This window comes from Oryzias latipes, chromosome 15 (assembly GCF_002234675.1).
Source record: "Oryzias latipes chromosome 15, ASM223467v1".
Taxonomy (NCBI): Eukaryota; Metazoa; Chordata; class Actinopteri; order Beloniformes; family Adrianichthyidae; genus Oryzias; species Oryzias latipes.
This window is the reverse complement of record NC_019873.2, coordinates 18,017,116-18,030,703: the sequence shown is the minus strand read 5'-3', so window position 1 is coordinate 18,030,703 and position 13,588 is coordinate 18,017,116. Positions and strand designations below refer to the sequence as shown.

General features: G+C 37.8%; 1 protein-coding gene across 3 annotated transcripts in view; it reads right to left on the bottom strand.

Moving 5' to 3' along the window:
* Positions 1 to 13,588, bottom strand: part of LOC101164337 (ryanodine receptor 2) — a 70,747-nt gene that overhangs the window by 23,573 nt on the left and 33,586 nt on the right. For 2 of the 3 annotated variants that reach the window (XM_023963049.1, XM_023963050.1), the window contains exons 54-77: positions 13,429 to 13,507; positions 13,110 to 13,199; positions 12,352 to 12,489; positions 12,158 to 12,235; positions 11,939 to 12,014; positions 11,725 to 11,848; positions 11,368 to 11,483; positions 10,904 to 10,980; positions 10,082 to 10,203; positions 9,925 to 9,974; positions 9,634 to 9,694; positions 9,008 to 9,255; positions 7,605 to 7,686; positions 7,338 to 7,462; positions 6,944 to 7,264; positions 6,619 to 6,856; positions 6,336 to 6,423; positions 6,150 to 6,236; positions 5,882 to 6,043; positions 5,661 to 5,723; positions 4,283 to 4,411; positions 3,297 to 3,409; positions 2,877 to 2,973; positions 1,856 to 1,986 (exon numbers count right to left, since the gene is read on the bottom strand). In XM_023963049.1, the coding sequence (XP_023818817.1) occupies positions 1,856 to 1,986; positions 2,877 to 2,973; positions 3,297 to 3,409; positions 4,283 to 4,411; positions 5,661 to 5,723; positions 5,882 to 6,043; positions 6,150 to 6,236; positions 6,336 to 6,423; positions 6,619 to 6,856; positions 6,944 to 7,264; positions 7,338 to 7,462; positions 7,605 to 7,686; positions 9,008 to 9,255; positions 9,634 to 9,694; positions 9,925 to 9,974; positions 10,082 to 10,203; positions 10,904 to 10,980; positions 11,368 to 11,483; positions 11,725 to 11,848; positions 11,939 to 12,014; positions 12,158 to 12,235; positions 12,352 to 12,489; positions 13,110 to 13,199; positions 13,429 to 13,507 (2,895 nt within the window). The remainder of the gene's footprint in view (positions 1 to 1,855; positions 1,987 to 2,876; positions 2,974 to 3,296; positions 3,410 to 4,282; positions 4,412 to 5,660; positions 5,724 to 5,881; positions 6,044 to 6,149; positions 6,237 to 6,335; positions 6,424 to 6,618; positions 6,857 to 6,943; positions 7,265 to 7,337; positions 7,463 to 7,604; positions 7,687 to 9,007; positions 9,256 to 9,633; positions 9,695 to 9,924; positions 9,975 to 10,081; positions 10,204 to 10,903; positions 10,981 to 11,367; positions 11,484 to 11,724; positions 11,849 to 11,938; positions 12,015 to 12,157; positions 12,236 to 12,351; positions 12,490 to 13,109; positions 13,200 to 13,428; positions 13,508 to 13,588) is intronic. The other variant, XM_023963051.1, reaches the window with a different exon arrangement.

Genomic DNA, 13,588 nt, shown 5'->3' with positions numbered 1-13,588 from the left:
AGGCCACTCGGAAATCTTCAGTTGTATCACACAGCACAATGCCATAGATGTCGCAAGTTTTGAGGGAGCGTGCAATTGGCATGCTGATAGCAGGAATGTGCACCAGAGCGGTTGCTAGGGAATTGAATGTCCATTTCTCCACCATAAGCCGTCTCCAAAGGCGTTTCCGAGAATTTGGCAGCACATCCAACCGGCCTCACAACCGCAGACCACGTGTAACCACACCAGCCCAAGACCTCCACATCCAGCATGTCCAACTCCAAGATCGTCTGAGACCAGCCACTTGGACAGCTGCTGAAACAATCGGTTTGCATAACCACAGAATTTCTGCACAAACTGTCAGAAACCGTCTCATGGAAGCTCATCTGCATGCTCGTCATCCTCATCAAGGTCTCGACCTCACTCCAGTTCGTCGGCGTAACCGACTTGAGTGGGCAAATGCTCACATGCGACGGCGTCTGGCACGTTGGAGAGGTGTTCTCTTCAAGGATGAATCCCGGTTCACACTGTTCAGGGCAGATGGCAGACAGCGTGTGTGGCGTCGTGTGGGTTTTCTGATGTCAATGTTGTGGATCGAGTAGCCCATGGTGGTGGTGGGTTTATGGTATGGGCAGGCATATGTTACCGGCGAAGAACACAGGTGCATTCCATTGATGGCATTTTGAATGCTCAGAGATACCGTGACGAGATCCTGGGACCCATTGTTGTGCCGTACATCCAACAACATCACCTCGTGTTGCAGCATGATAATGCACGGCCCCATGTTGCAAGGATCTGTACACAATTCTTGGAAGCTGAAAACATCCCAGTTCTTGCATGGCCAGCATACTCACCGGACATGTCACCCATTGGGCATGTTTGGGATGCTCTGGATCGGTGTATACGACAGCGTGTTCCAGTTCCTGCCAATATCCAGCAACTTCGCACAGCCATTGAAGAAGAGTGGACCAACATTCCACAGGCCACAATAGACAACCTGATCAACTCTATGCAAAGCAGATGTGTCGCACTTCATGAGGCAAATGGTGGTCACACCAGATACTGACTGGTTGTCTGAGTCCCCTGACCCCCTCAATAAAACAAAACTGAAGATTTCACAGTGGCCTTTTCTTGTGGCCAGTCTAAGGCACACCTGTGCAATATTCATGCTGTCTAAGCAGCATCTTGATATGACACATCTGTGAGGTGGGGTGGATTGTCTTGGCAAAGGAGAAGTGCTTACTATCACAGATTTAGACAGATTTGTGAACAATATTTCAGAGAACTGGTTATTTTGTGTATGTGGAAAAAGTTTCACATCTTTGAGTTCATACCATAAAAAATGGGAGATATAACAAAAGTGTTGCGTTTATATTTTCGGTCATTGTATGAGATATTCTGGAAATGTCTGGTCAATAAAAAATAAACTAGACTAAAGAGTTTATTTTTTCTACTCTCAAGCTACAAAAAAGTAAGAACAATAAATAAATTGTGGTATGTAATGAATGAAAGATAGCTTAAACTATGCATGAAGAAACAAACAAAGAAATTGATGAATCAGATATATATTTTTATAAATGCAGAAATTGATTAAAGGTGTTTTAGCCTCAATTAAGGTTTTAATAATGCAGTGTTGAGATTTTCCTTTCAATATAAGCAGAATTTCTTTGGCTGAAACAATATTGCTCACAAAACACTACTGCCAGTGAGACCTAAAAATCTGATCAAATAGAAATCTATGAGGCAATAAAATATGTATTTTTTAAAAGTTTTGACTTCTAGGTATTTTTGTGAAAACTTTGTGAAATGTTATGAATTATAAAAAGGAAACCTGAGGGTTTTACTGCATGTTGTGTTTTCTATTGAACCCACACACCTGCTGTCCATCAGGGCACTTCGACTGAAGAGTGTAATGAGTTGGAGGAGGGAATCGATTGGCCTCGCACCTTCCTCCCTATCCTTTATTTTCCCTCTGTCACCTTCGCACCGTTTCGTGGCTCCTCCCTTCTGCAGTCCAGAGCAAGAAAAACAGTTAATGTGTGGCGTTAAATATTATTAGACACACGCCTCGCAGCAGTCTGCCACAACCAGTTAATGTTCAAAAATGCTAGTTTGGTTGATCATAAACCAGCACTAACTTTTTACTGCAAGATTATATTTATTTAATGATAAGAAAACCTGTATAAATGAATTTGTATAAATAATTTCTGTTCAATAAAATTGTTATCCATCTTTAATTTTAAAACCTGATTAGTCAGAAATCGTCACACATGTTGTCCTACAATAACTAGTGATAATAATGTTCACATGGTTATTTTTTACTGGAATTTAAATTCAAATTTTTAAAAAAGGGAAGAAAAAATGCAATTAAACCTTCAGACAAGCATTATTTTTAAGGAATGTTTTAACCATATTTAGCAGTATTTCTTTAAAAGAGTTTTCATTTTTTATTTTAATGGACAATAAAATGTGGTAATGCATTCCACAGTGTTCCCCTCTGAGCTTCCTCTTGGACCCTGGTACCTCCAGGAGAAGCTGATCAGCTGACCTGAGGCACACTGCTGGGGTGTAGGGAGTGAAAAGCTCAGAGAGGTCTGGCGGACAGAGACCATTTAAAGATTTAAAGGCAAATAAAAGAATCTTAAAGTGAACTCTGAATTGCACAGGAAGCCAGTGAAGGGAAGGTAGGATTGGGGTGATATGCCCTATCTATTGTGCTATGACCAGAACACGAGAAGCGGCGTTCTGGACCAGCTTGAGACGTGAGAGAGACTGACTCCAAAATTAAGAGTTCTAGTGATCCCGCCAAGAAAGAATGAATTACTGTCTCAAAATTCTGTTTCATATAAAAATACATGTATTTAAGTTCATACAATAAATCTCCAATGTCCACTCACAGCCAAAACCTCTATCAGCATCTCCTCATACTTGTGGTCTCCAGTTGATATCCATAATTTGGTGTATCCAAAAAGAAATAGATTGACAGCACGGTGCCTAAAGGAAAAAAAAAAACCAAACACCCTTAAAAGAAATTCAATGACAAGGAAAATTGATGACAACAAAATCCATCATTTGATGGCAGAATAGATTTAATGATTTCTATGAAAGCCCATCATTAGATTTGTTTATAGAAAATCTGATAGTAAATTTTAAGCCATATTATGTTGTAGTGTATGTAATCTTAAAAAGTTAGGTCTAAAAATCCTTAAACATTTACATTTTTATTAGTATTTTTCAACTCTTTCAGATCAAGTGAATTGATGTACTATACATGTATGAAAATACATTTTTGTCTGAAAATGTTCTATCATATTTACCTGGGTTGATTGTACAGGGGAGTCATCCTTAAACTGGCTACCACTGCACGTTTCCTTTGTCTGGATAGAACCTTTTGCCTCGTAAGTTTTTTACGCCTTTCCGGGTGTTCCACCTAACACCCAAAAAGACTTTATAAACACTCTTGAAACTCCAGTCAATCAAACCAATGACATAAAGTTGGTTAATCCCGACCAAACCTGGGGGTTGCATAAACCTCCATTAACATTATAAACACGAAATTGGTTATTTTTGTTGTTGTCATTTCCATTTTATTTTTCTTAGCAAACAGTCTTGGTCTAATAAATTTATGACTTTAATCTAAATTCATAATTTATGGAATTATAACTTTATTCTTGTAACATTCTTGTAACACTGACTTTTGATTCAGGATTCTTTGAGTTTATTCTCTTAAAATGTTAACTTTTTTCTCATAATTAACAACTCTATTCTTGTAAATGTTTGACTTTATTCTCATACATATATTTATTTATTTATTTATTTATTTTTATTTTTTTTTTTTATTTATTTATTTATTTATTTATTTATTTATTTTTTATTTTTTTATTTTTTTATTTATTTATTCTCATGGTGGGCCTAAGACTCTGTCATATTATTTAGGCATTTCATTGAGAAAACATTGTCAAGTATTTTAAAAATTTAAAAAGTTTGTGTATCTTCTTAAGTGGTAACAATTTTGGAGATGAGTAGCATTAAGGCTTAAAAAAATTGTAATCAGAAATCCACTATAGGAAACGTATTAAAAGATAATTATCTTAGCAGAATAGCATAAAAGGAAAGCTATCCTGGCAACATTTACCTCCTAACTTGATTTTACTTCACTTCACTAAACAAACAAATGCCTGCACAGACTCCAATGACTGAAGACATGTTCACTCAATGTCATTATGCTTACAGAAGCCAAAAAGGCAAAGCAGGAAGCTCTGCCAAGTCTGATCCATGTTTTCTATAGAATGGAGGAGCTTACCTGATCCAGGTAATAAAGGACGCGAGCTATTTCTAGAATTCTGTCCACAATCTTCTGTGCGTCATTGACAGCACTGTGCTGTGTTAGCTGTTCTGCATAAAGGCTCTCCTGCTTCATGCTAATTGATGCCTGGGAAGGGAGACAGAAATAATGCATTCATGTCTTTTGTTCCAAGTATTCCAACAATTTAAATGAAATATTTATGGGGGGAAAAAAAAGAAAATGCTTTATTCGTCTAAATAGGAAAAAGTGCAATCACTGTAGAATTCGAAAGAATTAATGAATTTAGCTTTGGTTTTGTTTCATCTATCGTGGCTAATTATTAAAAAGTCATTCTTCTCTTCATTTACCAGCAAAAACACATTAATTAGTTCAAGCAACAGAGTGAAGCAAGAACAGTTTATGGAAAATTGCATTTCTGCCACAAAAAAAAAGTTAATTGTGAACAAAAACAGAGCGTGCATTAATCAAAAACTTAACCAGCCAAAAACATTTTTGCTGGCTTAGGCATCTGGGAATGATGCCAATGTAGTTTGTACATAGAAGTGGATGTGTCACATGTACATCCATGAAGAATAATGAGTCCTTGACTAGGATTATTTAAAGACCCACTCTGATGAAAGTGTTTTGGGGGTTTTTCATTTATTCTTGTGGCATTTTTCTGATGATGATGGAAGAAAAAAATAAAACAATATAAAATTAGTTAAAAATTGCATTTCTTAATATTTGTTTATACAAATCATTGTGAATAAGATGCAGACGAACAAAATGCAGTTTGAATAAATAGCTTCTTTCAGATATCTGATTTAGAAAATACACTTGGGGGGGGTCACAAGCACTCTGTTCCGAGCTCTCGGTTATGGGTCACAGGAAGCAGGAGTGGGGTTTCTGTGACAACAGTTCCATCCACAAGGTGAATTTCTAATGAACTACTGCGGCTTTGCAGAAATTATGGCCGAATCCCAATTGCCTCCTCTCTGGCACCTCTCTAATGCTCAAATTGTACAGACATTTGAAGCTTTAATTTTGTGTTTCAAAAAATGGCAGAACTATATCACTACATTATGGACTGTTTGCCTTTAAGAATTAGTTATAGTTTTACAATACTTCATGTATGAACACCATACAGAATAGTTGGTTCAAAACCTGGAAGTGTAGACCAGAGTATTAAAAAGAAAAAGAAAAAGAGTTCTTTGAGAAGTCTAAAAGGATTTGGACATCTAAGCACAGCTGTCTTTTTGAAGATCCTCCGGTTAAGATAACCTGGATGGCTGAAATTCCAAAGATGCAAATTGGGAGATACCGCCAAAGATAGTGAAAAGTAAAGAATTGAAATCAGACCTAAAATTGGATAGTGGGATAAAGTTAAATCCATTACCTCTCGTTGAATTCGCAACAGGCCACTAAGAAGTTGATCACGAATCTCATCTTCAGTATTTTTCTGTGAATAACAAATAGTTTAGTGTGAATGCAATGGGTTGTCCTCTTGCATCAAATTAGCATGAATGAATGATAAAACTCAAGTATGCAAACGGAGCATAGCACAATATCACGAAGGGAGGAATCGGCATATTAATATCATTCCCATTTACAACTGACCTGAGAGAAGCCATTCTTAGCCAATGTGATAAGGCTCTGGTCGCTTTGAAAACAACCCTTGAGTCCCACGGGGACCAGCTTCTTCATGGAAGTCACAATGAGAGACGTGTGCGCAGAATAACGATCCCCCTTCCTCTTCATCCTCTTCTCTCTGTGGTTAAACTGAGCAGCAAGATAAATTACAAGGCATCTTTGGGTGCAGCTACCTGGTAGAAATTCTAAGCATAATTATCCATAACCCAAAGCTAACATTTTATTTATAGCTCACCTTTAACGCTTTGTCATTCTTTATCAAGGAAGCCAAGTTGTTGATTTCATTTTGGACAACATAATTCTGCTCCTCCCATTTAAAATGCTGTCACATAAAAAAATAAGGCAGCATTGATAGTTTACAGTGTTGCCTTGTCTGTTTCTGAAATAACACGAGCCGTAAAAGACAGTGTGTCACTCTCACATGAGATTTGGCCCAGAATATAAAGACCTCTGCCACCATGCTGAACAGCTGCTCAGCCTCAGGGATCGGCTCTTTCAGCCATCTGGCTCTGAGACAAGACAAAACAAAACATATTAACATCACAGGATTTCTTTTTAGAAACCAGAGCCTGGTAAAAAAATGATCCTGATTCGTGTCATTGTTGGTTTTTTTTTGTTGTTTTTTGTTTTCATTTTGTGTAATCCTTTACATTAACACCGTAATTATGTTTTCCTGATACCACAAAAATGTACCATCTACCTACCGATTACAATCCACAAACTGGATGAGGAGAGGATAGAAGGCATAGAGATCTCGAACCAGCAGTGTGTACTTCTCCTGCATGAGCAGCTCTCCCTCTGAGGTACAAGAGCTCTCTGCCTTCATCTGCTCTTCCTCCCGCAGTATTCCTTCCGCCCTCTTCCTCAGCTTCTCCATCAATGGGAGGAAGTGACTCTTTAACAACTCAACGGGGGCACTTCCTATGATTCGCTGTGAAAAAACTGGCAAAAAGATGACAGCTGTAATAACCTTACCACACAGAAATCAGGACATGTCAACAAAACTATCAGTTTTATTGATGACAATACCTGCAAGCTGCTTCATCCAATGACAATGACTAGCACCTACGTGGTTGTAAAAGATGCGGAGCATATGGCCAAGTAAATCGCTTGCATGTTGAGGGCCGACAGAGGTAAAAAGTGGACTATCTGGAAGTTCTTTAGGTTCCCAGCACCACCAGTGGGAAATGTAGCTGCACAACATTGGCAGCGTGATTTCTGCAACATGGATGTAGTGGGTTTGATGGGCTGCAGCGCCAGCACATGCTAACTCTTTCACTTGCTCCAATGCCTCTTCCAAAGAGGGAAGAAGGGGACACACATCCTCCACCTGATCTGGTAATCCCTGGTCTAAGACAAAATAAAGCTCTGGGATAACAGTTGAGATTTTAATAGATAATTTAAAAGATATATATAGTCTTACCTTTTATCTGAGTAGCACTCATGGTGTTGTAAATGGAAAATGGGTTGTTCTGATTTAGAGAAGGCTCCAAGAAGCACACAGGAAAGGCTCCAGTCAGAGCTGCCAGACAAGCACCCGCCACTGGTCTGCATGGACATTCAGTGTTAAGACGCAATGATTATGATAATCAGAAATACAAACAGTTTGGCTAACATTTATAAAAGGAACCCCATTTGAAAGAAAAGGTTAGAAAATCTATGTATTTGTAATGTATGATTAAAGGAATACCCTTCCATGTAGATGCTGCTTGTGGTTCTGAAAGAGTAGAGGCTGTTCAAGATCCTGTAACAGGACACTTGGATTCCACCAACTGGACATAGAAGACATAACAAAAGGTAGAGAAACTGCAAAGTTGACTCTAAAGCTATGGTTCAAACCGCACTCTACAATGTGGGTTCAAGCGGCCTCTTCCAATGAAAAGTATATAGAAAGGCGCATAAACACCTGTTTCAGGCTTCCATGTTCAAAACTCTCGTGTTCACGTTGTTTCTTTGACCATTTTTGGGCTTTACATACAAAATACATGACTATTGAATGCACATGAAAGTTAAACTAGGTCAAACTTTGGTCAATCAGGGGCTCAGATTTAGGTAGTAATTGCCGTTTGTGCCCGGCCAGAGTTATACGACACCAAGTCTTTGCAAGTGTAGCATATTTGTAAAAACACATCAAATGCCTGGTGTGCATGTAGCTTACGTAGCCACTGTCGAAGACTCGCTGCATGTCCGATGCGGCATAGCAAAAAAACTTTCAAATAAGAGCCAATTTTGAAGATCTGTAACTCGTTTTAAACATAAAGAATGTACAGAGATTAGACCAAGGTGACTCAATCATTCATTCATCCTCTTCCGTTTATCCCTTTCAGGGTCACGGGGCTGCTGGAGCCTGTCCCGGCCACTTATGGGCGAAGGCAGGGGACACCCTGGACAGGTCGCCAGTCTGTCGCAGGGTCCAAGGTGACTCTTTTATTAAAATATAGTACATGAAAAAGAGTCATTTTGAAGATCAATTCCAATTTGTATGTAAAAATTTGTATTTTTGGTGTCTTTAACATGTTCTTGTGGATATTTTGGCTCTTTTCTAATTTAAACTAAAACTCTATTTCAGACAAAAACTATCACTGGAAAATGCTTGTAGCAGTGACATGGGTGCTGCAATATTCGGGGCACATACTCCGCTCCGCTCCATTCCAATGCTTCTACTTGCAGACAAATAGTTCCATGTTTTGGATCCCTGTGTCATTGTTTTCATCTGGTTAAAAACTTTACGGCTGGATAGCTACTATATTACTCAGTAATTTTTTGCAAAGATAATGTTAGGTTTAGGGTTGTGAGGGCCTGCTATCTAGCAGGAGAGAACATACACAGATGGATGATGGGAAATGGACACAGGCACATTACCCAAATTTCTAACTAACTACCGCCTCTCTGCAGAAATTTACCTAGAAAACAACACAGGTTTTTTTAATTTTGTCTAAAAACGGTATAATCCTATTTAAAATATCACTGGGAATTCTTTAAAAATAGATGAGTGGAGTGAGACTTTAAGGAAAGCTTAATGTGGAAAAGCATGTAGCATTTACACACAAAAAAACAATAATTTGACGAAGTAAGCACTAAAATAACTCTTACCCAAGAAGTCCACTCCAAAGTTTTGGTTAGCAAGATGATGGAAGAGTGAAGTGAGGGTGGGGAGAAGAATGAAAGTAGTGTAATGTAGAGCTTGGGCCACTCCTCGAGCCAGCTGGCCCCTACTCTGAGGAATGGAGACAGATGTCTCAGAGAGCTTTTCCACAGTCATCTCCAAATCAGCGGCTGCTGCCTCAAAAAACAAATGCAAAGAAGTCTGGATTGACTCTTGGACCGACTTCATCAGAGTCCTAGTTTGGGAAATAAAAACAATTAAAGTAAATTAAAGAAAAAAAAAAGTTCTTAACATCTGCATGGGTGTCAAGATGAAATTATAAAAACAAAAATACATTCAGGCTATAGCATCAATAATAAAAATTAGAATTCAGATAAACCATTTTATTGACAGCTATCTATTTAAAAAAAAATAGTTTTCACATTATGAAGCTCTGTTGAGCTGGAACAGTTAAAGTATCATGCATCAGAAAGATTGTCCTTTGGGGAAAAAATGCTTTTCCTCCTCCAGTTAGAATTAGTGTCTTGGGATTCAAGGCAAGTCATCATCTGACATGTTTGCACTGATAAAACTTCAACATTGATGTAGGCAGTGTGACAGTAGTGCCATCTACCTGGCATCAAGAGCTTGAGACAGAACGCAAAGGCAACTTGCAACAGCTGAGGCTTCATCTCCTGGGAAAACAGAATCTCTTTAAATCAAATTCAAGTCATATAGGATGTGGTGACAATAGATAAATAACTTCAAAAATTCAATGATCTATTTTGACATTTCAATGTTAGATTGAATAACATGAGGAAAACATAATTTAGGTATAGAAAAACAGTGATACAATTACAGACTTTTCATTTGTAAAAACTAATTTTACCACTTTTTATGCTATCAAAATTGATATTATCCTTACCAATGTGTGAGATCCTTTGTCTTACAAAAACTGCCACCTTACAAAAGAGGCTGGATGTAAACAAATAAAAGTGATTAGAAAAGAGGAAAAACTTAATGCAATAAAAACCGAAGATAAATGCACATGAATAAAACAGATTTCTAAGAACAACATTTACCACGCAATCATCTCCTTTTCTTTTTTTGTGGCACTGCTCCTGTTGCCACTCGAGCCAAGACAGGTGGAGATGAAATACAGGTGGTGGCTTTTCACATATTGTTCCAAAACAGGTATAACAACCTGTGGAGGTGTGGCACAACTATTGTAACTTTGAAGATTCACTTGGATTGCAACCACTTAAAATATAAATGTTTTGAACAAGTGTCAGAATAAGTGAAGGAAAAATTTAGATTTGAAAATAATAAAAAAAGTTGTAAAAATGTCATTTTATTTTAAATATTTAAATAGAAGTAAATGTCATGACTTGTTGGTAGCATCTAAAAAGTAAACAGTGCTAGAATTTGTCTGACCAAACAGACCAAATTTCGATTTTTCTTATGTGTGTAAGGGAGGAGAGCACTTTGAGTGAAAGTTGGCCGGTACAGAGATAAGAGGTATGACTGTTCACAGTCTTGGCTGACTGGGTCTCACTAAGGGGGTCCCATCAATGAAAAATGAACCCATTTCATTGTTGCCTCCTTGGAGGCAGTGCCGTGTGGGAGGCTTTAATCTACGTCCTGATGGCAATCGAAACACCCACATGGATTTCCAAAATGGTTAAATAAATTACACTGCCACAATGAGTTTTGCTTAGAGGGGGTTGCCCATGGCAACCATCTAACAAAACTAATTAGACGACATGAACGAAATGAGAAAGAAATGTTAATGAGAGGAAAGGGTACTGAAAAAAATTAAACTGGAGAGTGGAGGGAGATGAACTGATGTCAGGGGTATCTTAGATTCTGACTAGCTTTAATTATTTATTTGAAAAGAAACAAACCTTGAGAAAAAAGATTACTGGTTGCTGGTCCGGAGTCTTCTCTCCTTTCAACATCTGACCTCTGGTTTGAAGAACTTCTGGGAAAAATTATATTTTTCCTAAAGTTAGATCCAAAAAAATATATATACAAACACACACACACATATATATATATATATATATATATATATATATATATATATATATATATATATATATATATATATATATATATATATATATATATATATATGTGTGTGTATATGTATATTTATTTATTTATTTTTTAAAGTAATTTGTTGCAAAATACCACATTTTATTTGACAACATTTTTGTTTGATAGTTACATTTTTATTTGGTTGAACTGTTTGCAAAACAACCTCATCACAAGCACTACTAAGCTCATGCATTCCACAGTTGCAAACATTCATTCACATCCCAAAGATGATATTTCACAGAGAATACACAACACAGTGGTGCATTACCAAGTTTTAACATGGTGTCCTGGGCTTCATCTGTGTGAGTCAGTAGTCGTTGCAGGAGTGTCAATGCAAAGCAGTTGGCTGTGGCCGGAAAATCAGTTTCCGCTGTTTTCCGATCCCTGTAAATGGTGATTATAAGTGAGCTTCATTGTTATCTTTTACCTATAATCTGGACCACATGGTTCATGCCAAGTCAAAATGGCACAACTTCTTTTTTTTTTAAATGCACGCACAACCTAATGTACCTGCACATAATTGCTTTTTTATTTGACATAAATACAACATATTAGAATTACCATAATGGGTTTGTTTTCTTCTATATATTGCTCTTTTATGATCAAAAGTTTCAGCAGGACTAACCTCCGCACAGTGTATCCATTGAGCAGAAAGAACTTCAAAATATCTTGGGCTCTTTCCCTGAACTTAGTCCTCTCTTTAGTGGTCAAGGTGTCATAAGGTACAAGCTTCGGGTGACCGCCCCCTCCTGAAGAAAGAACAAGTTCAAAATGAAAGAACCGTCGTTCTGTGATCATGGGAGGAAATTCTAGTAATATAACAATCTTTAGTACAGTACCTTTACTGTCCAGTTCTAGTTTCTTAGCCTGAGCCCAGGCATTGTGGTAGTTTTCAGCCAACTGTTCAGCCATAGCCTAAACAATTTTGATTATTATGTTTTTTGAGAATTAAATCAACAGAAAAATATATATTTTTTAAATTAAGCGTCATCTTTTATTTTACTGTCAACAACTCAGATTCAAACACACTTTCAAACTTAAATAAATAAAAAACGTACGCAGTGATCCCATGACAAAGTGACACTGCTCATGTCCAAAGGTTTGGGACTGAAGGTTGATGCTCCTTCAAAAGACAGCTAAATCAAACAAAAAAGACTGTTATTGCGGAAAAGAACAACTGTGTTTCAGTAATTGATATTTTTTTAAATAATTTTTGCACATCAGAGACAATGTTACACATGTGAACACACACCTGTCCAGACTGAGACACCCCGCGGGTACAAGCTTGAATGTCAAATGTATCTCCCTCTTTGGTCCTCTCTATGGTCCAACCAAAGGCCAGCATACTCTTTATCGTCTCTTTGATGGCCCAGCGATATGCTTCCTTTTCCTAATATGTGCCACCACAACCATAAAGAACACAAAAGACATATATTTAAAACCACTTTGAAACTTAATCTGATGGCCATAAAATAAAATATAAATCTCTATCCTTCACCTATCTATTATGTAAAATCATGAAACTTACAAACCTCATATTTCATGTGTAAAGGAGATGCATGTGTACATGTCTACACCATAGAAAGGCAGAATCAGAATCCAAATTCTTGCCCTATCCATACTTTCTCTCCCTACTTCCCCCTACCCATACATTGAGCCCCCCAAACGGAGAGTTATAGACAAATTGTGCCTTTTGGACGTCAATGCCACTCGATGACGTCATTAATTGTCGCCAGTCATCTACGTTAGCGCGTAGCTGCCCTTGCACTCGGAAAATGCACAACATCGGTTTTATAACTTCAAAAAGTCTTGCTAAAACCAAAATTTATACTTGTGGGCTTCAGAGCTCAACCACGTAAAGAAATGCGTTTCTCCTTGGCGTCAATCCACTTCAAGAAACTATTTTGGACACTCCTCTCACTCTAAATGCCCCAACAATTGGAGGGATAGGGAGAAGCCGGAAGGGTAGGGGAGGAATTTAGATTCAGCCAAACTGACTCATCAGTCTACCTTCTCAACCAAAGCTCTGTATGGCTTAAGAAGAGGATGAACTTTCGTGTCCTCACAAAGCTGCTCGCCATGAACCCAGCCATTGGCAAACTGTCAGGGAGGAAACACAGTTACACTTGAAGGTAAGCACTAGAAAATGATCAGACTTGAACCCGTCAAGCTGAATACACAACGCTGGCAGATGTTATGAAAAGGTGCTGGTCAAGATATATTAGAGGACATAATATGGTCTGGAATAAGTGCTTCATTCCATACCAGGATATCAATTTATTGTCAGTTTTCCTAGAACAATTCAGCAGAACAGTTATGTAAATGTTACCTTTTCAAGAGACCACTTTTCATGAGTGTGCTCTGCATACTTGTTCACTACAAATTCAAGTCTCTCTGGCACAGACATACTGGAGGAGAAAAATTAAAAACAGAAAAATCTGCATCAAGGCCTATAAAAAGTATATGATAGGCAACAGGTTTCTCATCAT